Here is a 24,891-nt window from a genome sequence, read left to right as displayed (position 1 = left end):
AAGATAACTGCTTTAATTCAGCTACGGAATAAGGTGGCGCACAGCGCCCTCTGGCGGTTAAACGGGTCATTACAAAAACAATTCATATTTACCTGCCAATACTTTCATAATCACGATGGAGATCTTCCATTGTTTTTTTCTCCACTCAGTTTAAAACTGAAGTCATCACCAGCGCTAACAAGAATCAAACATTAACACCATGCCTTTGAAAAATACTATTATTACTGCTTTTCTGTAATGAGTGAGAACCTACGTGCAGAGGTATTGGTTCAGCCTAGATTATTTCTGGCTTCTGGTCTTAGATCGCCTTATTAGCTTTGACTAGCAAAAGTATTGTTATTGAAACCAGAGGCAGCAGGTCAGTGCCTTCAAGTTATATTTTGTTTTTACGGCACGTTACCATATGGAACAAACAAGGCTAAATAAAGATTTATAACACAGCACTGTTGGTAATTTGTATTTTATTACTTAAAAAAAAGTATTCGAGTCCACAGTTTGTTTCCTTTGTACAGTAAAAAAAAATTAAATTAAACTTCCAAAGTTCTGAGCAGAAAGATGAGGATGATGAAGTTTGGGAGGGGCGGGAAAACAAATTACACCAGAGAAAGAGAAAGAGTTGGAAGGTCGGGGGCTTTAAGTCCACGGGAAGCAGCAAAGGGGTCGAGGCTGAAAGAGGAAAAATAACTGCTCGCGTCTCCTCCTTTTTCCTCATTTCTGTGCAACACAGTTCATTTGGATTGAAATCCTCCGTTTACTCAAAACAAAAACCCAGTAGAATTCTAAAAACACTAAAATGCCCACCCCGCCCAAGATTCAACATCCCAGCCCTGGAACTGAAAATGTTACAGGCACACAGGTGTGCAGCTCCCCTCCCCGAGGCTCCAGTGCTCCAAAATAAACGTCTTTGAAGGAAGGAGTGCGCAGGCGTTCAAGGGAGAGGGTTTGCATGTTTGCGAGGGTAAAGTCCAGCACGAGCGACGTCCCACGCAGGTGATCGGGACGCCTCAGCGCGTCCAGTCAACATCTGGAACTCACAGCGGCAAACCCTCAACCACTGCAATAAACACTGACGCTCGACGATTCCAAGACCCAACTAAACACTTCTAAAGTGAAATGTAATATCCGCTACCCCATCAAATAGTCAATAACAAAAATAGATTTCTATATGAAGACCTCTCAGGATACATAACACCCCCAACCCCTGAAAATAAAATAAATAAAGCAATCCGATTAGAAAAAGAGGATATGCAACATGTCTGGATTAACATTAATAATCATCCACATTATTCTGCAAAACAAACGATGGGAAATGAAACAGTACAAAAAAAAAAAGAATCTTTGCATTAAATCCTCCCTCTTTAACTCTCAACCATTTCTAAAATCTTAAAAACATTTCTTTAAAAGGCAATTACTCCTATTAATCCCCCAAACCACCAAAAATACCGCCTTTTTTATTCGATAACAGGTGGAAGCGGGGGGGTGGGGGGGGGGACGTAAGAAACCACCACCCTTTTTTTGTCCACAATTGGCAAAAAAATATATATTAACAGCAATAACTTACAATTCATTTATTCTAATTTATTTAACGACTGCTGGATTTATTGTTCATCTCCCATAGGAAGTTCAGTTCAATGCATCTTTATTGAAAACATTTTAAATAACATTTAATAATAGTATAAAAAAAGGCTAAGTGATAACAATAACACTGTCCTGGGTGAGTGCAGTTTGTGCGAAAGATCAGAGCATTTTGGCTCAACTCAAAATGTTAAAGAGTTCCTACATAATGTTTAATGGATTATGATTCATGTTCTGGCCCAGCGGGTCCTGGCCGTCCCCCCCCGGCCTGTGGAGACCGGTCATGCTGCTCAGCTGAGAGAGCATGGCGCTGTGCTCCGCCCCAAACTGCTCCATAGAGTTCTGTTGCTGGGCTGTTTGTTGTTGTTGTTGTTGTTGTTGTTGTTGTTGTTGTGGAGGCACCACCATCCCGGGATGATGCTGGTTCAGATGGTTGGGGTGTGGGGAGCCCGTCTGCATCTGTGGAGAGATGTGATGTGGGGAGGGCTGGGGCTGCAAGCGGGGGGACGGGCTGGAGTGCGGGGGCTGGGACTGAGGACGGGGCGACGGCTGTGGGGACCGCACCTGGTTAGCCAGGCCCTGCAGATGTGGGTGGGGGGACATCTGGGGCTGCTGAGGACTCATGGGATTATTGTGTTGGGCTGGTGACCCCCCCGGGCCCAGATGCTGCTGCTGCTGCTGCTGCTGCTGCTGGAGCAGCCGTTGGTGGAAGGCCTGCTGCAGCAGGGAAGATGGAGGCGCGGGGCTGCTCTGAGCCGGCTGAGGGGCTTGAGGTGGTTGTTGAGGACCTCCCCCCACCCCCCCGCCCGTCTCCCCCCCCGGCAGGCCGGACAGGGCGTTATGCTGCTGCATCTGGAGGTGGTGCTGGTGCTGGAGCCTCTGCTGAAGGGCGACGGAGGCCTGCTGCTGGGGCACCGCGCCGGCGTAACCCTGCTGTCCTGGGGGACCCCCAGGCTGCTGAGGGCCAAGGGGGGGCCCTCCTGAAGGGCCCTGGCCCACTGGAGGCGGTGGCATTCCTGGTTGTCCCAGGTAACCCTGGCCCTGTGGGGCCTGGAACTGCACATGATTCACCATCTGCTGCTGCTGCTGCTGCTGCTGCTGCTGCTGCTGGCGTCTTATGAGCATCTCTCTAAACTGGGGGTTGTTGATGTTTCCCATCTGGGGCCCCTGGCCCTGCAGGCCCCTCCCAACGCCCTGCTGCTGTTGTTGTTGTTGCTGCTGCTGCTGTTGTTGTTGCTGTTGTTGTTGTTGTTGCTGCTGCTGCTGGAGAGCCGACACTTGCTGCTGCTGCAAACTGCTGAGCATTGGCCTCTGCTGCTGTAGCTGGGTCATGGCGGCCATGTTGACATTGGGCCCCTGTCCCCCCATGTGCAGGCCCGGCTGCCCGGGCCCCGCGGCGCCCATGTTCCCCTGCGGGCCTCCTCCTGTCATGACGTTAACTATAGGCCCCGCTGTGGCTCCGGGGCCTCCGCCTGGGCCTCCTTTATATTTGGAGGCCCTCTGTTTGATGAAGGCTGCCATGAGCTGCGGGTTGGAGCGCAGGATGTTGAGCACCTGCTGCTGCTGATGTGGAGAGCTGGGTGAGCGCAGGGTCCTCAGCAGCTCCTGGAGAGCTGCCTGTGGGATGTTCCCACCGGGAGGAACCATCCCAGCTACACCGGTGGCTCCAGGAGCTGCGCCTGCCTGAACGCCACCAACAGCACCCTGCTGCTGGGATATGCTCATCAGGGCAGCCTGGCCCTGACTTTGTTGTTGTTGTTGTTGTTGTTGGTGGTGGTGTTGTTGTTGTTGAATCATTTGTTGCTGCTGCTGCGCCGCCATCATCCCGGGATGTCCCATTTGGTTCATCAGAGCTTGCCGCTGTTGGGGCGCCATCCCCTGGTTTGCCCACTGCTGCTGAGGGTTTTGGTGCGGGGCGTTCATCCGCTGCTGCTGGAGCTGTACCTGAGGGGGCAGCTGGCCGTGGGGGGGGTTACCCTGCTGGGGGGGCTGCTGCTGCATGGCTCCGCCGCCACCGACCATCATCACTTGTGGACCGCTCTGGGCCTGATCCATGTGCGCCCGGGCGGCGGCCACTGGGGCGGGGGCCTGTGGAGGAAGTCCCTGCGACGCCCCCATCCCTCCTGGCCCCGTGTGTCCCATGGCCATTGGGGGGCCCTGGCCTTGTTGGTGGTGAGGCGGCATCAAGCCTGCCTGTCTCTGCAGAGCCATCTTCCTTTGGGCATCGGCAACTTGCTGGATTCTCATTGCAATTTCCACCGCTGCGGGTGGGGGCCCAGGTGGGGGGGGCTGCTGCTGCTGCTGCTGTGAAACAGGGGCCTGGCCCTGAGGCTGACTGGGAGGATGTTGGCCTACGATATTTCCAGGCATCATGGGGGCGCCGGGCTGCTGCTGGGGAGGTGTCACGGAACCAAGGATCGGTTTGCCCTGGGACTGATGGACTGGGGAGGACCCGGGGGGTCTGTTAGCATATAGCGGCATGTTGTTGTGATGCTGTTGAAGCTGCTGAGGTTTCGTCCCCGCTCCGCTTTGCTGCTGCAGTTGAACATGGGGAAGCATTTGTTGCTGATGCTGGGGGGAGCTCATCACCCCCCCAGCCCCACCACCTCCGCTGCCCATCTGCTGGAACTGATAGTGAAGGGGGTGCTGCGCGGGCACCCCGCCTGGCTGCTGCTGCTGCTGCTGCTGCTGGACACCAGCTATTGGGCCCAAACCCTGCTGGGGGGCCGCGGGCATCGCTTGAGTTGGGGTCTGAGGCGTTGGGGGTTGAGTTCCACCAGATGTTGGGGTGCTCGGTGCTGTAGTGCCGTTGTTCCCTGGTGATGGGAGTCCAACCTCGGAGCCCATCGGGGGTGCTCCGGCTGGCTGCCCCACTCTTTGCATGCTCGCCATTCTCCTCCGCAACATCTGGGCCTGCTGCAGTCGGTGCTGCAGCTGCTGCTGCCGCAGCTTCTGCTTGATGTTCAGGCAGAACGGGACGGGACACTTGTTCTCCTGGCAGTGTTTGGCGTGGTAGCAGCACAGAGCGATGAGCTGCTTGCAGATGGGGCAGCCGCCGTTGGTCTTGCGCTTGCAGCTTTTCGTGTGCTGCACCACGCGCTTCATCTTCTGGCAGGACGGCAGCGAGCAGTTGGCGTTGCGGCACTGGCAGGCGTGCACCAGCGACTGGATGCAGCGCTGGATGCTGAGGCGACGAGAGTCTCCCGGGCTCTGGGTGGATGCAGCAGCCTGGTTGTTGCTGTCATCGTCCAGTCCAAGTCCCAGCTTGTCCATCTTGTGCACGTGACCTTTAGTATTGTAGCAAGTGATGCACAAGTCATAGTCCTGAAACAAAAACAGATGGAACATTTAGAATATTTAATAGAGCGATAATAAGAATTGGATGAACGCTCTCTGCACTCACCTCACAGACAGTACAGTGGTAGCGGGTTTCCACGTGGTGTTTACATTCATTGCAAGTGTAAACAAAGCGGTCCTGGCTCTGACTGTGCAGCTCCACCAGCATGCACATGGAACTCCACTTGGACCTCCTGAGAGAGCTGAACTCCAAGTGTTTGTCCCTGCACAGGGTCAGGAAGGCGTCGCGGCCGTCCATAAGGTCGCAGGCCATCAGCGAGTCCTGGTCGGTGATGGGGGGCAGCGAATTGGCCGTCGGAACAGCAATGAGGCGGATAACGAAGAAGACCTGGAAATTGAAGAACGAGGATCAGCCGCCTGGTTTTTGATTCAGCACTTTCACCTTTATTAGCTGTTATCACCATAAAGCATCAACTGAATGGAAATTAAAGCACCGCCTCTTTTTACAGTAGATGTCAATTCACCTAAATAAACACGATTTTAGTGCATCCGTAAGGTCGCCGCCTGGCTGTTGCTCCCCTCCCCAAATCAGGGTGAGGCAGTCGGACAGTTGACAACAACTAAGTTGTGAAGAGGGAACACACTGAAACCCAACTGGCGCCGAAACCTGGATATCAGGCTTAAGGTCCAGTCAGGAGACAATGATGTAAAAAGAGCTCCAGCCAACGAGTGCAGAGGTGACCATAGCAACGGCGGCATGAACAACGGGACCAGAGTAGCTTCTTCTTTTCCACTAAATATAAGGCACAAACTGCCTGGAGGGCTCTTTGGTGCTTCGCATCCATGTTTACAGTGAAAATCATCAGCCCGTGTGTGTGTGTGTGTGTGTGTGTGTGTGGTGTGTGTGTGTGTGTGTGTGAGCAACCAGAAAAGCAACTCTGCCTGTGAATCTCACCTCCTTATGCTTCTCCATGGTAGCGTAGAGCTTTTGGGAAAGATCATTGGAAACATTAGGCATCCCCGGTTTCTTCTTGTTGGCTCGGCTCAGTCCGCTCTTGTTCTTGCTCGTCTTTTTATTATTTTTCTTTTTGGCATTTTTGCTGTCTCCGTCTGTGGCCTGCAAATGTTTTGAAGTCGGTGTAAATAAAACAATCATAATTTTGTCGTAGCAAAGTTCCAGGCAGTGCACTCAACCCTCTGCCTGACTCACGTCGGTGCTTTCGTTGGAAGTGTTGTTCTCCTCTCTCTTCCGCTCCTCCTCCTCCTGCTCCAGCTCCTTAATACTCTCCTCAAGCACGTTGGGCCAGAAGTCCCCCTCAAAGTACGGCAGCTCCTTGGCGCTCGTCAGTCGATCTTCTGTTGCCTGCTTGAAGACGTCCTGTGTGAAAGAGGAAGACAGTGCCGGAGTTTTTACACATTTAAAATTTCTTTAGATTAGTAATCAAAAATGGGACCTATGTTAACTCATCATATCCACTAAATGGGCACAACACAGCTAGCTTTGAACAAATCTAAAGGCTAAAACAAATGGTAACCCACTCGTCAACATAACGGACTGACAACAAATGAAAGATGAAAATCAGAGACGTAACATTTACCATCAACAGATAAAATGACTCACTTTATAATCGTGGACGATGCGTTCAGAAACGGCTTTATCCAGCATTTTCTTATACCACTCCTGCAGTCGTTTGGGCTTGGGAATCTTCTGGTCTATCGGGTGGCAATGGAAGATATAATCATCCCCTTCGCTGGGGGGACACGCCCAGATGTGACCTGTCGTGTACCTGACACACGGGCAGGAAAAGTTGCATTCGTCATAAAAACATTTCTACTGCAAACAAAACACATGGAATCTGGATAACAGAAGCATATTTCACAGGATATCATTTCCTTAGACTAAATAACAGGCTTTTTCACCCTTTGCATATAAATATCACAGCTATTAACACTTGAACGACACTGACTTTACATCTTTTGTCACACTACAAAACATGAATGAGTTTTCCTTTACAATATATATTATTTTGCCCCTCTTACCCCTGCCTCTTGACATATTCCAAGTAGCCCAGCAGGATTTCATGGTAGACAGCAGTCCTGAGGTGCCGTGGCTTGAAGAAGTGTATACTGTCCAGGTAAGAGATGTACACTCTTCTCTGGTTGGGGGGAGGACAGTCGGAGCCGTACTCTTGCACGTGCATGCCGAAAAAACACACTTCTGTCCCATCGATGTCCTCGAATGCAAACAGCGCTTTCAATCTGTACGGGAAGGACTCGGCCATCTCTCCGCTGTCAACAAACCTGAAAAAAGGAAACAAAAGACGCGTGGGCTAAGAGAACAGATCACAGTGGCTTCCTGTCTTACTTTACCTGGGTGTTTCATCTGAACCGCACAGGATACATAGCAACACAAAGGGTTTGGAAGCAGTTGTAACAAACTGAGAGCTCCCGGATAGCGTTGGTGGTAGTTATTAAATTAATATACTTACAGTTACAAGGTACAGGAGGCAACCTGCCACAGGCTCATGACTGGAACCCCAGTTTTATGGTAGCCCTCTCCTTCACATACACTGAAAACTTGCAGTGAAATTACCTTGATTTCATGCCTGGCTTGACCTCAACCACCTTGTCTGACACATGGACCATACGGATCGTGACCTCGCCAGATTCAGGATGGTTCTGCCGCTTGATAAAGTCATTCACTCTCGTCTCCAGGTAGCTCCCCAGTTTGGTCTGAGGAAGCCCTAAAAAAGAGACACTTGTTAATAGAGAAAAAGGGTAGGAACAATCACGTTATTTACACTATGGTGATGTCATTGCTGCCATGTGACCAGTCGTACCGCCGACTATTGATGACCAATTACACACGTTTCCATTTTTCCTGGTCATAATTCAAAATTAAACATTTTGGGATTCTGTCTTTAATGAAATACACTTACTTTTGGCGGAGTATTTGTTCTCTTTCCGTGTCTTATTGGACATTTTCAGGCAGTTGTCACATACAAAGCTGTTCAGGGGATAAATAATAAGGTTAAATTTTCATCTTTAACCCTCTTTATCATGATCATCACTAATAAAATGAAATGGAGGAAATAGAACTGCATCAGGCTGAAATATGTGCCGTCAGGTTTAACTCTGTTCTGATATCAGCATTAATCATTGCTTTTGATTCATTTAAAAGTTAAAAGACTACAGAGAGTAAAACATCTCTTCATCCAACACAAAACAACATGAGTGTGTGCATGTGTGAACACTCACCCCGATGGCCAGATAGTTTCATTATGTAATACACAAATCTGGTGCATTTTGCGGCCACAGTCAAGACATTCTACAAGCCTGTGAACAGACGGACAAGAGAAACCAGCAGATGCAAAAATCTGTGTTAATAAGGCAACATTGTATACATTAAAGATTGAGGCTCTGCACAAGCTTTAGACTTAGTACAACTTGGTAAAAGTTGTGGCAACTATCCAGAGTAGACTTGTTAACACCACAAAAACACCAAAACTATTTCTTCGTTTTATCCCCTACGGTACCACCTCAACCATTCTTCATCCTACAAGATCACTACATTCTATGGTGGCATGCACTGTGCTAATTATAAACAAAAATAAATGGTTTATTTGCCGTACAACTCGGGGTCGAGTGTGTCATTCTTCTTTCGCTGAAACTGGTCTTTGTTAATGGACCTGTGAGACATATCAGAAAGTAACATTTACTAGAAGCAAAGAGGGTCCAAAGATCAGTTCACTCTGATCTCACGTTTACAGAATGTCAAATTGCACCCACAGGATCCATCAATTGCTACATCATTATCACTACCACTCTGGGGAAAGGACTATGTCAAACTATACAAACATAGAACAAAACTTTATCCACAAATTAGCCTTCGGCAACTATTACAGTGGCCTAGTTTATTCAAAATAAAGAAAACAAGAACAAATTGGTAAAAAAAAAAGGCAATTAAATGGTACTGACAGAGGTGCACGCAAAGACTTTTGTTATCATTTCAAGCAGTACTTACGTCTGGGGCTGGGAGGGGTCATCTCCCAGGGAAACACTTTCGCCCTGGATTTCGTTGAAACACTTCTCACAGAAGTGGTACCTGTCAGCAAGAAGCCCATATTTTGGTGAACTACACGTTCGCCATCAGCACAGCCAATCACAGAGAGGGCACGAAGAAGCAGCCGCCAATCAGGGCAGGGCAGGGCAGGGCAGGCAGGGCAGGACAGGCCAGGGGGCGGACACACAGGAGGAGGCAGAGGGCAAGGTAGGTCGTCGCCAGGAGGAAGCAGCCAATCGTGATGCAGGGTTTTTGTGTGGGCGGACGTTTTGAGTTTGCACGTAAATTTTGGAGTGGATGATTGGTCACACCAAAACAGGCCAATGCAGACATCACAAGCATTAAAAAAGGAGGGAGAGAAGGAGAAAAGGGGAAAGGGAGGGAGATGGGGAGAGGGTTCAAAATGAATATTTAAAAAAAAAAGAGGCGTGAAATCATTTGTTACAGGTCAGATGAAGACAATGGAGAGGTCAGAGAGGGGAGGGAGAACAGGAGGAGACGAAACAACAACAACAACCAAGAGGACAGAGAGCCAAGGCAAAGCAAAGATTAGCATCAGACGTTCAGTGGTAAACAACAACAACATTACAGCGACATGAAAGACCACTAGGCGCAGTGGAGAAGGGGAATGAGGATATGAGTCTCTGCACGTAAAAAGGGTGGATGAGAAAAATAAAGCAAGAGACCCATCATCCTTTCAGTTCATTTATAAAGTGGGAACCTTTACTTCTGGTAGTTCCATTGGATATTCCTCCCTCACCCATGTCAGAAAATCTCCTCACATGCTGTGCAAGTACACTCGGTGGGAAACAACAGTTCCAGGAATGAAAGAATTAACTGAAGCCAGGAGCCCACTTTATGAATGACAACATAAATTAAAACAGTAAACTATGAAAGTGGATGGTGCCAGGGTAATTAAGTTGAAGCCAAATTAATCTCATCTGTGATTGCACGGATTGATTCTATTTCCTATCGAATGGCAGCAGCGTGCAAAATACAAGACAGACTTGCTATCTTATCACGGCACAACCTTCATTCCTAATACTGTCTGCATGTTACTGGTCTGTGGTCCGGGTGTGCTTGTGCTCTAGTATGCCCGCAACACGTACCTGTTCTGGTAGCTAAAATAAGCAGCGTCACGTTGGATGGTGCATAACTGTTTTCCATAGCAGCACAGAGTTTGGGGGGAAAATTCAAACTACAACAAATAGACAAAAAAAGGTCAGTGTTAGACGTGTTGGACTAAACCTACATGAATCAGATATTTTATGTACTCTCCTCACCTTCCTCCCACAACAGTATCCAAGACCTTGCATGACCGGATCAATCTCGGACTCAAACACTTCAGCTAATTTAGAGCAGTACTTGTAGACTCGGGACGTCTTGCGGTTGTACAGCCAGGCATTGTTGAACATCAACCAGATATCGTCCACGTACTGCCAGGGCTCCTGGTACTGTCCGGTATCCAGCTTCCGTTTTATAGTTGACAGATCCATGGGGTTCTTCACAATGTCAAAGTAGTCCTGGTTGGGGAAGGGGTGTCATCCGAAAGTTTGGGATATGAGAGGGGAAAGGGGAGACAGTGGAGAGAACAGAGGTTGGATGGAAGGGGTTTCATCATCCATGGGAAAAGATGAGAGATGGAGAACAGTGTGAGCAGCAGCGGTGGCGACAGCGGCGGTGGCGGCATCATCGTGGTCGTCATATCAAGGTTGTCATGGAAGCGTTGACCAGGTGGTACCAGAGTAGGGAGACAAGAGGGTGCAGGGGGACAATGTTGAGCACTGCAGAGAAGAAGGTGTGTGTGCAAACAGAGAAACATAACAACTTCTGCCCTCTAGCTCTCTGCTTTGCACCCTTTAGTTCCTGTCATGCTGTGACCAGGGACCAGGGAACCACCACATGTCTCTGTCAACTTCAGGTGATTTTGAAATATGCGAGTATCTAATGCAACCTGGGTTTATCCGGGTAAAATAATAGTCATTAATTGCCTTTAAGAAAAGCATGTTTGTATATTTTTGCCACACAGTGAAAGAGCACAGTAAAATAGCCAATGACAAAGATTCTTAGCTATAAACAAAACAAAAGTTCAGGCAATCAGGGTGCAAAACCAAGAAGAACAGAGCAGCGGCCAAAGCAACAGGCACACAACATACCATCGTAGCAATATAGCAGGTGGCATTCACAATGCCAACAAAACCACAAAGCAGCATGAGGGGCTGCGAGATGGCAGAGCTAAAACCCAACAGTGTTAAGGTGAAGCAAATATCACAGGGTGAGATGAAGTTCTTTCATTTCTCTCGTTAACATCATCTCCACCTTTGCTGACCTGCTTTAACAAGCACTTCACAAAAAAAGTTCTCTGTCTCAGCATAATTTTTTAGTCTTTATTCAGAGAACGTTAGGCTTTCACAGTGGTTCTAGGGCCTGATGGAAACATTTAATTTTGATTCATTTTTGAGCCAGAGGACCAAATTTCAAATTGGAGACAAGGTAACTTTGTGTGATTTTTCATGTAACTAGTGAGGGCAACTTGACAGTCACCACTGGACACTGCTCACTTGAACATTGTCAAACAGCTACTGGTGAGGAACTGAACTTGAGAGGAAGCAACAAAAAATTAAATATAAAATATCAATTAAAACCTAAATGTAATGGGCAAAGATTAAGTGTGGTAAATGAAAGCAATGGATTTTGACAACACTGTGCTAGCATTAGCTCTGCACATGTACTCAACTCAATTTTAAATTAGGTTTCTGAAATAGGACTTTCAATTTAGGCCAAGTGTGCATGCAGATGTGACTGCTAACACTATAAATTACCATCTGATTTGTATTCAATCCATTTGGAAAGGCTCCTCGGTTCGTCTGACATGTGCATACCTCGTCAGGATGGGGTTTGCCATTTAAGTATCCGTCTAATCGCTGCTAATTGCAAATTATGCAGCAGTCGGCATATCTGGATCATCTGGTCCCAGTATTGGCAAATATATAGATTATTATTTCTCCTTATTCAGCCAAATCAAGAACTGTTGTGTCATCACAACAGTTAAATGCTCATGAGTCACTGCTTTGATTTACAAACACACACACACACAATGAAAAATCTTTTATCCGTCATGCAATTGAAGAACTAAGCGAAAGAAAAATGGAGTGAACAAAAAAAAAGAACAAACTTTTTTGAAGAATTAAAACAAAATGTCAGCCAGTGCAGTCCCTTACCAGGTTAGATTTGTTACTAGTTCGAATACGTACAGGTATTCCCAGTAACTGGGGGTCCACCGGCTGGCGGAAGGGAAGGGACTCTGGATCCTGTCGGTACAAAGCCTCCAGGGTGGGCATCAGAGCCTGACGCAACTCCTCTGGCTTAAAGACTGGAAGAGGGCAGAATTATACATTAAGAAGGGCACAGTGCATCTACAGAGCACATGTAAACAAAAAAAAGTTTTCATGCTAAATCTTAAGCGACTGAACACCATTTCAACCTGGAGGGAACCGGATTTTTTTCTCTTGCTCTTGTGTTTTCTCATGATCTCACCACAGCAAATTATTCATCCATTAAATATTTATTAGACGAAATGTAGCATGGGTGCTTTTGCTCACATGCTACAACTATTTGCTGTGTTATCCATCAACACATGCCTTCTGAGAGGGTAATGATCCCATTTTTTTTAATTAAGCCTTGATTTCACTGACTAAATACTATTTAAACTGAGGTGATTTGCCTTTTATCTCTGGACTTTGCTGTAAAATCTAACAAACATTTAGATGAACATCAACCAAAGAAGGAACAGGGAAAATAAATGAATTTCTAGAATGAAAGAAAAAAAGTTTAAAATTAAGACATTTCAGAATTACCTTTCTTCTTACTCTGACAACTGGGTGTGGAGCTGTTGAGGCCTGTGGATCGCACTCCCTCCTCCTCCTCTTTAGGCTCTTTCTTTATATCTGGCTTCTTTTCCTCATCTGTTACTGACACGGAGGATGAAGTTGCGTCCATGGGCTCCTCTTTACACCCAACTCCCAACGCCTTTTCTTTTTTGATCTGTGTCAAAGTATTTGTTAAAAAGAAATTGTAAAAAAAATAATAATAAAAAAAGACATCATAAATCTAAGCAGACACCATAATAGACAAATTGCATATGTTACTTTTTTACGATCCAGACAACAATGTCACCATGTGAGCTGTAGCAAACTTGCCTCTGGTTTCTCCTCTGTCTTCACTTCCGGATGACCTTTGCCCTCTTTTTGGCTGTGGGCGTCTTGGTCCTCTTCCTCCTCCTTTTCTTCCTGCTTCTTCACCTCTATTTTGATATCTTCTAGACTGGGTGGGAGACCGTCGCCTGTAGTGAGCAGGGAGCTTGGCTGAGTACTGCTGTTGACCGAGGTTGGAGAGGACACCTGACCATCTGCTGTCAGGGAAGGCTTCGGAGATAGCTGGAGGACAAAGATGGATGGATGGATAGAGTCAAGCCATGTTCAAAAGTGTGAATCTAGAACAAGTTGTTTAAGATGAACTGTTTCTGGAAACTGACTGAACAGAAAACCTAGAAAACCTGTTTTTCTATTCTCTCAAAGAGCAATAAATACAAGAAAGGAAGGTTATGTTATATAGAGAAAAGGCAACAATTTACTCACTGGTGTCTGTGGCAACTGCAATGGCACATGAGCATTTTGACTAGGCACTGAGGATGCAGGACCTGCTTGGGGACCTGAGGCAGCCACAGCCCCCAGCTGACTGGCCTTTTCAGAGATCCCCGTCTGGCCCAATAGCTGCTGCTGTGAAGCCTGTTGTTGTGGAGGTTGCTGGGGCGTGCCTGGTGTCTGTGGCTGTGGGGTTTGAGAGCGGGGTATCGTAGGAGGAGGCGTTTGACGAGGTTGAGGGGTTAAACTGCGGGCAGGAGAGGGGGAGTTTGTTCGGATGGGCGGACAGTGGGGGTAGACGTTGGACTGGGTGGACGTGGTGGATGGAGACATGTTAGGCAACGGTCCAGCACCACTGGCACTACCGGGCCCCATGGAGCCTACTGTTCCAGAGCCTGGAGCATTGGAGGCGGACTGTGCTGCAGGGCTGCTGGCTGGGAGGGAGGGTGGCATTGGCATCTGGTTCTGAAGGGTTGAGGCAAAGAAAAAAAAAAACACACCGTGATTGACAATAAAATGTTGGCCTACAACTTTTGACCTATTACATTTAATCCCGGTTAGTCTAAATAGTGCCAATGGCAATCCATGGCATCAAACAAGCATCCCCGCAGATAATTGATGACACAGCGTTTACTCCAATTCATCACGTTTACAGAAAATCTGACCTAAACAGGTGTGCAGTCCCACCCGTTCTTGGACTATAAAGAACTATGGCTCGTTTCTTACCACTGGAACAGCAGTTTGTGCACCCGGCTGATTCATTCCAACAGAACCAGGACCACGACCTGGACTGGACCCTGGAAATTGGCCTGGAGGGAGGTACTGGTTCTGTAACTGTGTGGGATTGGGATGGCTGATCCTTGTTGATCCCATACTCATCTGAAGGGAAAAAAAGAGTGTTTAGAGACTATAATAGACTATTTCAGGAAATGGTGGAAATTTCAGTACATATACGAAAAATGTAAACATCTAGGTCCTTCAAATTATTATGTTGAGTTGAGATTAATTAGTTTGCATTATTCAATTGATCAAATGTCTAACAGAATTTACAGAGGTGCAGGAAAGTGTTGATGCTCCAATACCATTAGACAACAGAGCAAACGCGGACAAGGACCATTCTAATCAACATGTTGGCCCTCTTGATGCGAGGGTTCAGTACAAAAAACTCATAATATTGCTTTCTGTCAGGAGTCTTTTTGGCCTGACAATAAAACAGTAATGAACGGGAATTTATTGTAATTTATGTAAATTATTCCACAGAGGTTATTAATCTGATTAAAATCTTCAACCAGATTAGTGAGCTGCAATAATAACATAATCTTGAGATGTAGCTCACCTTGTAAAACCTAAAGCAATCTGTAACATGGCAACAAATACCAACCTGGTTCCCTGAAGGATTTAGAGGAAGAGGAGGCGTTGGCCCCTGTCCCATCGACTGCATCCCCATTTGGCCAAACTGGTTCATTCCTACATATGAGCATAGTGTTGATATTGTTATTATTACTGGTAGCAGTGCTCCTATTACTATTACTAGGAACAGTCAGAAAGGTTCACAGATGGAGCGAAGCTTAAAAACAGCCAACCATTCCACTGTTTGTTTCGTCCGTGCCGTGTTGTCTCCAAGACACGGCGCTGAGGAAACATCAGTGTGTTTTAATGGGGCGGCGTCTTCTCCCGTTAGTCCTTGTCAGATCTTAATTCACACATTTTAAATAACTAAAATATTTATTATAATTAAAACAAAAAACAGCGGTAGATGGAAGAATAAACATTTGTGGAAAATCTTTTCATTTAATCATAATTAAGGAAACTCAAGGTCAGATTTGCTTTAAACACAGCACCTGCTGGGTTCTGCATCCTGTTGACCATCTGGGTGGGCCCTGCTGGTCGGACCATGGACGGATCAGTGTGGGGACCGTCTAATAAGAATTCAAAAGTTACTTTGTCTCAAAGTTTAAATACATTTATAATATCTGTGTGGTTTAAGATTTACGGCATATTATGGTAGTACAATAAAAAATAACTGGCCTAAAAATGACAAGAAAAACATTTTAATATTTTCAACTGAATGCTATGTTGTTGTTTTTTTAAAACAATTATCGTGTTTTTATTTTGGGAATCTAACATGTTTAATTCTTACAAAACCAAAGTGTATCCAGGGGTTTTGTGGGTAACTTGATATATTTAGAGAACTTAAAAAGATCCCACACAATTTCATCAGTGTGCAAGAGAGGTAAAAACTGCTTACTTGGTGGTTGAACTGGACCCATGGGTGGTTGACCCATGCTTGGGGGCCCCTGTGGGGGGCCCGGGGAGGGGATGCCAGGTTGGCCTGGCATCATGCCCTGCTTCTGAAGTCGGGTCCTTCTCTTTTCTTCCAGCTCCTTTTGAATCTTGTAGATTTTCTCTGCCAGGAGGTGATAATATTCACCCTGGACAGAATACCAGGCAAAAAGTGAGGATATTTCTGCACATATGACACTAAGCAAAAGAGTTCTTCTTATTTCTAACATCATTCAAGCCCTTAGACACTATGTGCAGGTTTCTCACCCGAGTGTTAGCTGACTCGTACATGTCGCCCTCAACCTTTCGGGCATAGGCCACGAGATTCTCCATCCGCCGATCTTTAAGTGCAGCTGGATCGGGAGTAGGAAATATGGCCTGTACACTGCAATCACACATGCACAGAAACAATGAAAATGATTTCACCATCAAATTGGTTTGGTCCAATTCAGGGGAAAGGGAGGGCAGACTTACAGCTTATGGACAAGATGGTTGCGGAGATCCTGTGTGATGTCTTCATGCCAAGACTTCCTTATGCCTGCAGCAGAAGGCGCTGCCGTGGGCATGGATCCCACGTTTGCCACACCATCACTGAGCAAGCTGAGGAATGTGACAGTCAATGAGGCCAAAGGGATGAAGCCAACATAGTACTCATTCTCACACCAGAGAAAGTTATACTGTGTTTTGCACTGGATTTATCGTGTCACGCATCAAAACGCGAGTACAGATTTTTCCAAGACCACAGGTGTTGGGTTTTTAAATTAAATTAGGAAACAGAAAATGATCTTGCCCATGTTGAAAGCACTAATGTGAAGTCACCCAGTCGTTGCAAATCAAAGATAAATGGTGCAAACTTGGTGTAACAGTTCCGAATGCATCCACATAGCTATTTTCGACTTTAAATACATATAGAGATGATTCTATCCATGAGTGAAGCAGCTACCACATGATTTAGACTGAATTACTGTATGCAATATAACCCTACCTCTGAGCATTCATGTTGCTGTGCAACATTGCATTTGAAAGCACGGCTGACTGCTGGTTGGGAGGCTGCACACCAACTCCACCATTAACGCCCATCGAGTTTCCACCTGGAAGCAAATAGTTTTTTACAATTGGATGTGCTTATGAATGCAGATTACATAGGAGTGCACATTTGCAACACAAAAGTGCCAGAACTGTTGGGAACATTAACATCAGATTCTGTTAAGCATCATAAGGTTCAAAGTTACAACAGCAGTGAATATGCACAGCAAACTAACCCATAGAGTTCAGAGCCCTCATTCCTGGTTGACCCTGCAGCCCCTGGGTTGGCATGTTGGGCTGTGATGGCTGCTGTGGCATCTGGTTGCCTTGGTAAGTAAGACCCAGTGCAGCATAGGCCCTCTCTATGGAGCTGGGGTCAATCTGGTTGGGAGGGTTCAGGTTTGGATTGTTGGACTGTCCACCAGGCAAACCAGCACCTAAAGAATTCACCAAACCCACTCCTGCACTGTTCAAAAGAGCTGTCAAAAGAATGAGGGGACAGAAGTAAAGTAGAGTGAACATCAGCTTTACTAAAGGATGCTCTAGGACTTCAAGTGAGGTGGTATTAAGATTATCTAATACTTTAACTTAATACAAAGTCTTTTAAACACAATGTGACCAATAGTAGTCGATGTAATCATGTACAACTTTGCTGGTTGGGTCCGGTCTAGAAACAAAAGCTGCCTGCAGGAGCAAATTACTGCATGTAGCTGCTAGTGGCTAAGAGTAATACATCATCTGGACATAATGGTGAGCAGCAGCCAATTAAAATATTTTTGACTGATTATCAGTCATTCTGAATAAAATGGTGAAGGATGGAAGCGCACACGCCCGCACGCACACTCACATTGCTGATTTCTTTTGTCTCCAGCATTTTTCAGTGGCAGGCATACAGGACAGTCGTGTCGTGTGCAATTTTTCCAATGAGAGATGATCTGTCTGGATGAGGCACAGTGAGCCACTGTGGGAGAAAAAACAGAGGAAGAGGCGTTTGAGAGGAGGACAATTGAACAAACAAGAAAGGGGGGACGGGGCATACAAGGTATTGCAAATGTGAGCATGAATACTAAGCTGAAAAGATAAAGTCTCAGAAATGAACTTTAGGAGCTATTCATTAAAAATTAAATACAGATCTAACTGTCAAACTATTTAAGAACAACCTTTTACCTTTTCTGACAGAACTTAAAGACTAAAAAAAGACTAGTCAGCCTAATTAAACAGGCTCACCCTGGCAAGACTTGCCAGCCTGGCAATGAGTCATGTGGTTGAGTACATTCTTCATGGTGCGGCAGTGAGGCAGGTTGCACTGTCGCACTTCACCGTTGGCCTGCTCCCTCCGCTGGCACTTGTGAGCGTGGAGTAGAAGGACCAGCTGCTGTTGGATCAACTTGCGCTTCTCTGGGTCTGCTGTTGGAGGTCCTGCGCTGGGACCAACCCCTACAGGACCGAGACCAACCGGACCCACGCCTGTTGCTGCTACTGATGCACCACCACCAGGAACACTGACTGCTCCGGGTTGTTGCTCCTGCTGCTGTGAGGGCTGAAGAGATAGAGCATGTTGCTAAGGGCGAACCTGGAGTAGCTTCAGTACAAATGGCTACAAATTTCTATCAGCCTGAGGAGACAGAAACTTACCATCCCAGGTAACGTCTTCTTGTCCACATTGAACTGATTAAGCATGTTTGGCATGCTTGCCTTATTCTGGAGCGGCGATCCCAGCCCTGCTCCAGGCAGTGCCTGGCCTGCAGACTGGCTGTACGGCCCAGCATAGGGCCCAGTATTGGCCATCATGTTCATCTAGAAACACAAGACAAGGCAACAATACAAATTATAGAAATAATATGCTGCCATTTTTCATCTAAATTGATTTCAACGGCATAACAATGACACATGAGGTGATAATTGTTACTTGATTGTGACGAATCTGTTTTTATTTGATACCTCTGAGTGAAAAGCAGAAAAACAAAGGTGGGGGGGGGAGAGGCAGTGAATGTAGATGATGGTGACACGGTACTGGTGCACCGAGCAACTGCAGGATGATCAGAAAAATCTCAAAAAGCTGCTTTTGCTGCTGCTTTTGCTGCTGCAGTCATGAGACCCGTTCTGCCAAAGTATTTCCCATCATCATTTGCGATACTGATTCACACCTTTACAGTACGATTGTAACTGTTGTGGGACGTGATGAACATGTGGGTTAACCATCAAGCCGCAGAGAAAACAGAGGTGCGTCTGTGGGCCTGACATGAAACCACATTTGCACCTGCTCTAGAAAGCTGTCCTCAGCGGCTGCATAGGAGCATTACTGCAGAATTACTCCACGGTTTCTGAACTGACAGATTGCAAAAAACCCCAACATCTTTCCACCCAACCTGTCAAAGCATCACCTGTGAGAGTATCTTAAAGTGCAGTCACACAATAAAACCTGTTCCATTCCAGTCCGGCATCAGCTTGATGATGTGGGCTTCTGCGCGGTGCAGAGGATAAATTTATTTATGATTGTTCCCCCACAAAAAGGCAGCAAATGGGAATCACGCTGGTTGGAATAAATGCGAGATCAACTTGATGAAAAGATGTTTTTAAAGTGCGGCTCTGTGTGTAAAGTTGTTAGGTGTGTTCTCAGTGGGCCTGAAATCTTTTTCATGAGGGTGCGACTGGTACGGCTGTGCATGGAGGCAAGCAAGGACGGACAAACGTTCATGGTAGCCGAGGGAACCTGGCCCAGATTCACGTGTGAACCTACTCCCTGTAAAACATAAACAACAAACACCTATATACAAAACCATTCTTACTGAAAGCCTGGAGGCCTTCTGAAAATAACCGGTCGACAGTAGGAACACTACGGAGCGACGTCTCTGAGTAGATTTAGTGGACATACCTTGTTCAATGCTCCTGGTTGCTGTGGTCTCATCGTTGCCTGAGCCCCAGGTACCATTTGCTGGCCACCTTGCTGCTGCTGCTGCAGCGTATCTGCTAGCAGATTGCTGTTGTTACCCATTCCCGTATTGCCGGGGTAACCCATTCTCGGCGAGCCGTTCATTACTTGCCCACCCATCATTCCATGCGGCTGCTGTCCAGGATTGCCTTTCTGGGTACCCATCATGGCAGCAACCCGACTGAGCGCCGCCACCCCCCCAACCATCCCAACCTGCGGCATCAATCCGGGTTGTTGTGGCTGGCCGTGGGGATGCATACCTTGGGGTCCACCAGGGGAGACTCCAACTCCCCCCATCATCCCCATGGGAGCCCCGGGTGCTGTGCTGTTGGAGGCAGGGACACCCTGTTGTGATGGCGCACCGGCTCTTAATAACTCAGATAACTGTTTGTGTTTTGATGCGGCATCCTGCCCGCCCAATCCCAGCCCCCCTAAAGGTCCTGAAAGACTAGTGTGAAGTTGGCTGAGATCCCCTCCGTTAGATAGACCGAGGTCTGCAGAACTGATGAGCTCATCTGGAAGGTCCTGCTCCAACTCAAAGGGTGATCCAAAATCTACACACGTAAAAAGAAAAAAAGAATCTTAGTGATATCATTTGAAGCAGAGGGGAATTTTGACAGAAATGTAGGTGTTGTGTAATTACAGAAGTTCTTATCTCAAAAAACTGAACTAGCATTAGAACCTAATGAGATAAAAGTAAAATTTACTCATTTTACCCCATTCTACCCCTATTATGAGACCAAATGCTGTAGGAAAATAAACATGTCAAACAATAGCCTCCCAGAAAAATGCAAGAAATCAAAGCTACTTTAAAGATTTTGCGCAGTTTAGTCAACCAAACACCCATTATTTCCCTTTAAGGTCGAGATTCCAACAGTCGACTGATGAAATGCACGTCTCAAAATGGGAAATTATAACAGGTCGCAGGAACATGGTTGTGTTGTGCACGTTGAGTGCCGAATCACTGCACAAAGTCAATTTCAACAAGTGCGGCTCAATGTTTAAATCGGACAATGGGGGAGTACAAGAAAGGGCTTTGTTGGAGGTACAATTGCCAAAATGAAAAGCCGTTCCCCGGGGGCATTTGAGCAAAACGCGGCAACAGTGCAAATGGTCGCACAACTTGGTCTCGATGCGGCGCTTTAGCACAACTTTAATCAAGTGTGGAACAATGGCTAGCTAGTATACCACAGTGCTAGTATACCATAGTGCTAGTATACCACGGTTAAATGAAAACAGCAAGTTGTCTGCCCGCGACAAGAATGGCTCGAAACCTAAGTAGCCTATTACTTCTACTACGAACGGTCCGTTTCCCACCAAAGAGAACTCAAATTACCAGTAGATTCAAGCTGGTATTTATTTGGTCCCTAACTTGCCTTTGCTAAACAGATACCGAGCTCAGCTGAGCCGGTGGACAGCAGGGTTACCGTCCTATCGTTAGCTAGCAGCCGAGCTCGCTCGTTATACCGTTAGTCTTGGTTTAATACATTTCACAAAGAAGCTTCCCCCCATCTGCAGGGTTTTAATAAAGCCAGGTGTTTTATGGGCTTGTGGTCTCGGTATTCTAATTTATAAGCGCTTGTGGGCATCGGGCAACTTTTAAACTAAACCGGGGTGACTCGACTCTTCCATTGTTTGGAGGTGGACATTATAGTTAGTAGCTAGTTAGCCCAGAGAGGCTAACACATCAAAACATCACCGCTGAAAAAGTTTTTTTTTTTCAGCCCAAATTGTTTAAAATTTTTGGCGGTCTAAAACTTAAACCCCTTCGTTTCTCTTAAAATAAAACATTCCAACAAAAATCTAAAGCATTAATTATTAAACAGCTCTCACAGACATTACTAAGTCTGTGTGAAACTCCACAGTGACTTCCTCTAATGACCAGCAATGGACGCACAATAGTCAACACTAGTCATTTTATGTAGCTCAAAATTATAAAAGCATTAAAATATTTACCATTCCCATCACTGGCAGACACCGAGAGGGCAGGGGAGGATAGTTTGGGCCTCTTGGCTGAAGGCGCACCGGAGTCCAGGACATTATCGGCCATATTTTTCACCAATTAAAAAAAATGGAGTAAATCCACAAGGGTCAGGCGTAATCCGTTTAGGTTTTTTCCCCTTTTTTAGTTTAGGGGAACGCTCTGATCGCTCCCCCACCGCTTGGGGGACGGTAGGGGATACTACAGCAATGTTGAACTGGTTCTCGGATCTCCCTCCCGGTTCACTCTGCAGATATCGGCCCCCCTCCCCTGTCGGAGATGGTTTCCTCGCAGATTTGAACAGGAGGTGGGAAGGTGGAGTCGGGAAAAAAGGCAAGCGTGCGGCCCTCTGACAACCTCATGTAGCCTCTTCGGTGTCACAAAAACGTCCCAGGAAGCCGTCCGCCGAGCCGGACCCGGTCGTGCAGAGAGTCCAGTGTCTCAGGTGCGGTTCGCTGAGATATGGGCTGCCTCAGCCTGGGCACGGAGGTGCGAGCGGGTCCTGGTTTAACTTGTGGAGGTCCCCCTCATGCAGCGGTAAACGCTCGGTTGCATGAAAAATTTGGTCGATTTCACTTTGCATAAAAGGGAGTAAAATGCGGGATCCAACCCGAAATCACCTGAAACGACGCCTCAGAACCAGTGCCGATCTACGTTCCACGAGTGTCCTTTCCTTTGCATATGCATGGTCAATTCTACGTGCACTTTAGCGTGTGGTCGTGCCACAAACCGGGTAGAGACAGAGCTCACTGTAATTGCACATTTGGTTGTTGCAACCCCTTTTTGCACGAGTTGCAGTCTGCAAATGTTTTAAACAAAGGTTAAAGTTAATAGTCTTGACAAAGGAGCAGCATACGAAGTTTAATGAATTGGCAGAGTATTTTATGAGGGCAATCGCGCTGCAGATTGCCAATCAGCGGGCAGTCAGATTGATCCAATTAGTTTTATTTTGCAGGGGGGGGGGTACTTATCTTGTGCTCCAGAGAAGCTTCTTCATTCGTGCCGTGGAGAATAGTTAATATTCTGGCAAAACTGGTAATGGGCTATCCTGGCTGGGGGAGGAAATAAAAACAAAAATGAGGAGATAAAAAAATTAAGGTCCCAAACCTCCCCAAAAAACGGAATCACAAATGTGATTTTTTTTTTTAAATGACGGCGAGTCAGAGAAATTCTGGCTTTCGGGAAGCTTCAGATTGAAACAGTGGCGTTAACACCCCCTCTTAAATATTTGTGAGCTGACAAAATCCTCTCATTGACTCTTTGTGATGGAGGTTGATGCTGGTAATTTCTCCCGTTTCTTTAAACCAGTCTTTATTTCCACCTCTCCCGTCTGCCCGGCAGCAATTTATTTATATAATCGTCTATGCGGACTCTTCCCTTCCTCCGCGACGAAGACATGGTTGTATTTCATGTTGATATTTGCCCTTTTTTGCTTGTTTTTTCCTCTTCGTTGCGAGAGTGTGTTGCCCTCTTCCGCCTCTCTCCGCAAACACCCCCCTTCCTTGGATTTTTCAAAGTATTTCCTTCTCATGCACGCACGTCTCTATCACCAACGCGGATTTCCGTCCTCTGACGTCTTATCTTTATGCCGATGCTGTCGCTCTGCCGGCGGCGCGGACAGGGGAGAGTTCTCCGCCGATTCTGGCCGCGACGGTTCACGGAGCGGTCGCTTTCTCCAAGTGGAGTCGCTCCTACTCTCGGTTATCTCCTCCTGTTTCTGACCGTCTGCCCGCATGAACAAAATGGCGGCTTGTTGTTTCTACTCCTCTGATACGGGGGGGAAGGGGAGGCGGCGCGCGCGGAGTGGGGGGGGACGACGACATTAGGCGTGAATGGGGGAGGGAGGGGGAGAAGAAGAGGGGAGTCTTCGTGGGGGTTCGGGAATGTCCGTAAAGCGCTTCCGGGCTCGAGCCAGCGCTCGGTGATGATCTGTAGGGGGTCAGTGACGCTCCTGGTTCTGTCCTCGCGGAACGGCGGAAGTCGAATATTCAGTCACGTGCTGTACAGTAGCGCCCTGAGGTTTAATGTAAACATTGTGTGTGTGCGTGTTTAAGTGTTCCACGATGCTAGATTAAAGAGCAAAATGTCATTTTCCACAATATTGTCTGCAACTAACCGATTTTGTCACCGTTTTAAAGACGGTGAAGCAGGTTGCAAATCAATTAACGGTGTCTTTAAAATTTGTAAATCCTTTTTTGCATCTATATTATGGTAAAATATTTCTTATCAAGTAGACAAGACAACGTGAAACTGGGTAATTAGCATATTCAGGTGAGTTGAGGGGAATATTGGATATAATGTAATCTGTAAATATTTACAGCATTTCAGGCTGATCCAATCAAGCAACAAACAAGAGGGACAAACCACGTCACTATCCTGGTTGCCATATAAATCGATAGATTATTATTTAAATTTAATGTACAGCAAATTTAAAGCTTTGAAAAGTGGTAAATGTTCACCTGACACATTTTAAAAGCTTTGACTTGTATTGCTGTAATGTGTTCAAGACTAATCATTCATTACCAAACTTGACGTTTTTTAAAAAACAAAACAAATTTTCATTTAGAAACTTTTATAAATGGTTTAATGTCATTACAGCTGGAGGTGTATTTGTAAAAAAAAAAAATTATCATGATCTATTTCAAGTCTCCAAAATAGTTAAAAACTAAAATAGACCAAGATCGGCATTTGTATATATTTAAGACTAAAAAACACAAGCTCCCAAAACTGCTGAATGTGCTTTGTTTACAAAAAGGCCTAGATTTTCACATATTACTACTAATAATAATTCCACTGAACAGAAATGTAACTGCAACTTAATCTGTTGTCATTTTTATTTCCTCTCAATTTTTTTTCTTATCCTGGTGAATTGAGGTAGAAGTTCACAAAATTGGAAAATTTCATCTTGTGTCCTAGGTTAGTGTTAGCATGAGCAGCATAAATACTCAGAATTTTAACACGGGTATCCACTTCAATTAAAAATACCAACATACATAAATCAATGTTATTAAGATACTGTTTTCTGATTTACCTGATAATTAAACATTAAGGCAATTAAATAGTTATGATTTCAAACCCACATTAATAGTGC

The 24,891-nt window shown here is 46.1% G+C and overlaps 1 protein-coding gene across 4 annotated transcripts; it reads right to left on the bottom strand.

Annotated features, from left to right (window-relative positions):
- Positions 1-444: 444 nt before the first annotated feature.
- On the bottom strand, positions 445-23,604 carry ep300b (E1A binding protein p300 b). Of its 4 annotated transcripts, none has more exons than XM_057014480.1 (30): positions 21,776-23,604; positions 19,763-20,373; positions 18,523-18,684; positions 18,115-18,427; positions 17,735-17,848; positions 17,124-17,366; positions 16,847-16,952; positions 16,336-16,461; positions 16,129-16,246; positions 15,827-16,010; positions 15,420-15,497; positions 14,960-15,045; positions 14,305-14,457; positions 13,573-14,043; positions 13,135-13,371; positions 12,793-12,979; positions 12,157-12,308; positions 10,219-10,458; positions 10,045-10,133; positions 8,897-9,007; positions 8,505-8,561; positions 8,131-8,208; positions 7,812-7,879; positions 7,466-7,616; positions 6,913-7,173; positions 6,494-6,659; positions 6,083-6,250; positions 5,828-5,989; positions 4,979-5,260; positions 445-4,899 (listed from the first exon to the last, which is right to left on the bottom strand). In XM_057014480.1, the coding sequence occupies exons 1-30, from the start codon at positions 21,867-21,869 to the stop codon at positions 1,777-1,779; spliced, it is 8,391 nt and encodes a 2,796-aa protein (XP_056870460.1). In that variant the 5' UTR covers positions 21,870-23,604; the 3' UTR covers positions 445-1,776. The 4 variants fall into 4 exon arrangements, with proteins under 4 accessions (XP_056870460.1, XP_056870461.1, XP_056870462.1 ...); XM_057014481.1 differs by having other exon boundaries at positions 8,897-8,977; XM_057014482.1 differs by having other exon boundaries at positions 12,190-12,308.
- Positions 23,605-24,891: the final 1,287 nt, after the last annotated feature.

The sequence above is a fragment of the Takifugu flavidus genome, chromosome 18 (assembly GCF_003711565.1).
Source record: "Takifugu flavidus isolate HTHZ2018 chromosome 18, ASM371156v2, whole genome shotgun sequence".
Taxonomy (NCBI): Eukaryota; Metazoa; Chordata; class Actinopteri; order Tetraodontiformes; family Tetraodontidae; genus Takifugu; species Takifugu flavidus.
Note: the sequence above shows the minus strand (reverse complement) of the source record. Positions and strands in the feature narration are given on the sequence as shown.

What these genes read in the sequence shown, in the direction of transcription:
- ep300b (XM_057014480.1), bottom strand. Translation starts at nt 21,869, where the DNA reads ATGGCCGATAATGTCCTGGACTCCGGTGCGCCTTCAGCCAAGAGGCCC. An exon ending in TGCAGTTGCCACAGACACCA is followed by an intron (nt 13,372 to 13,572) that starts GTGAGTAAATTG and finishes TTTGTCCTCCAG; the next exon opens with CTATCTCCGAAGCCTTCCCT. An exon ending in GATACTGTTGTGGGAGGAAG is followed by an intron (nt 10,134 to 10,218) that starts GTGAGGAGAGTA and finishes TATTTGTTGTAG; the next exon opens with TTTGAATTTTCCCCCCAAAC.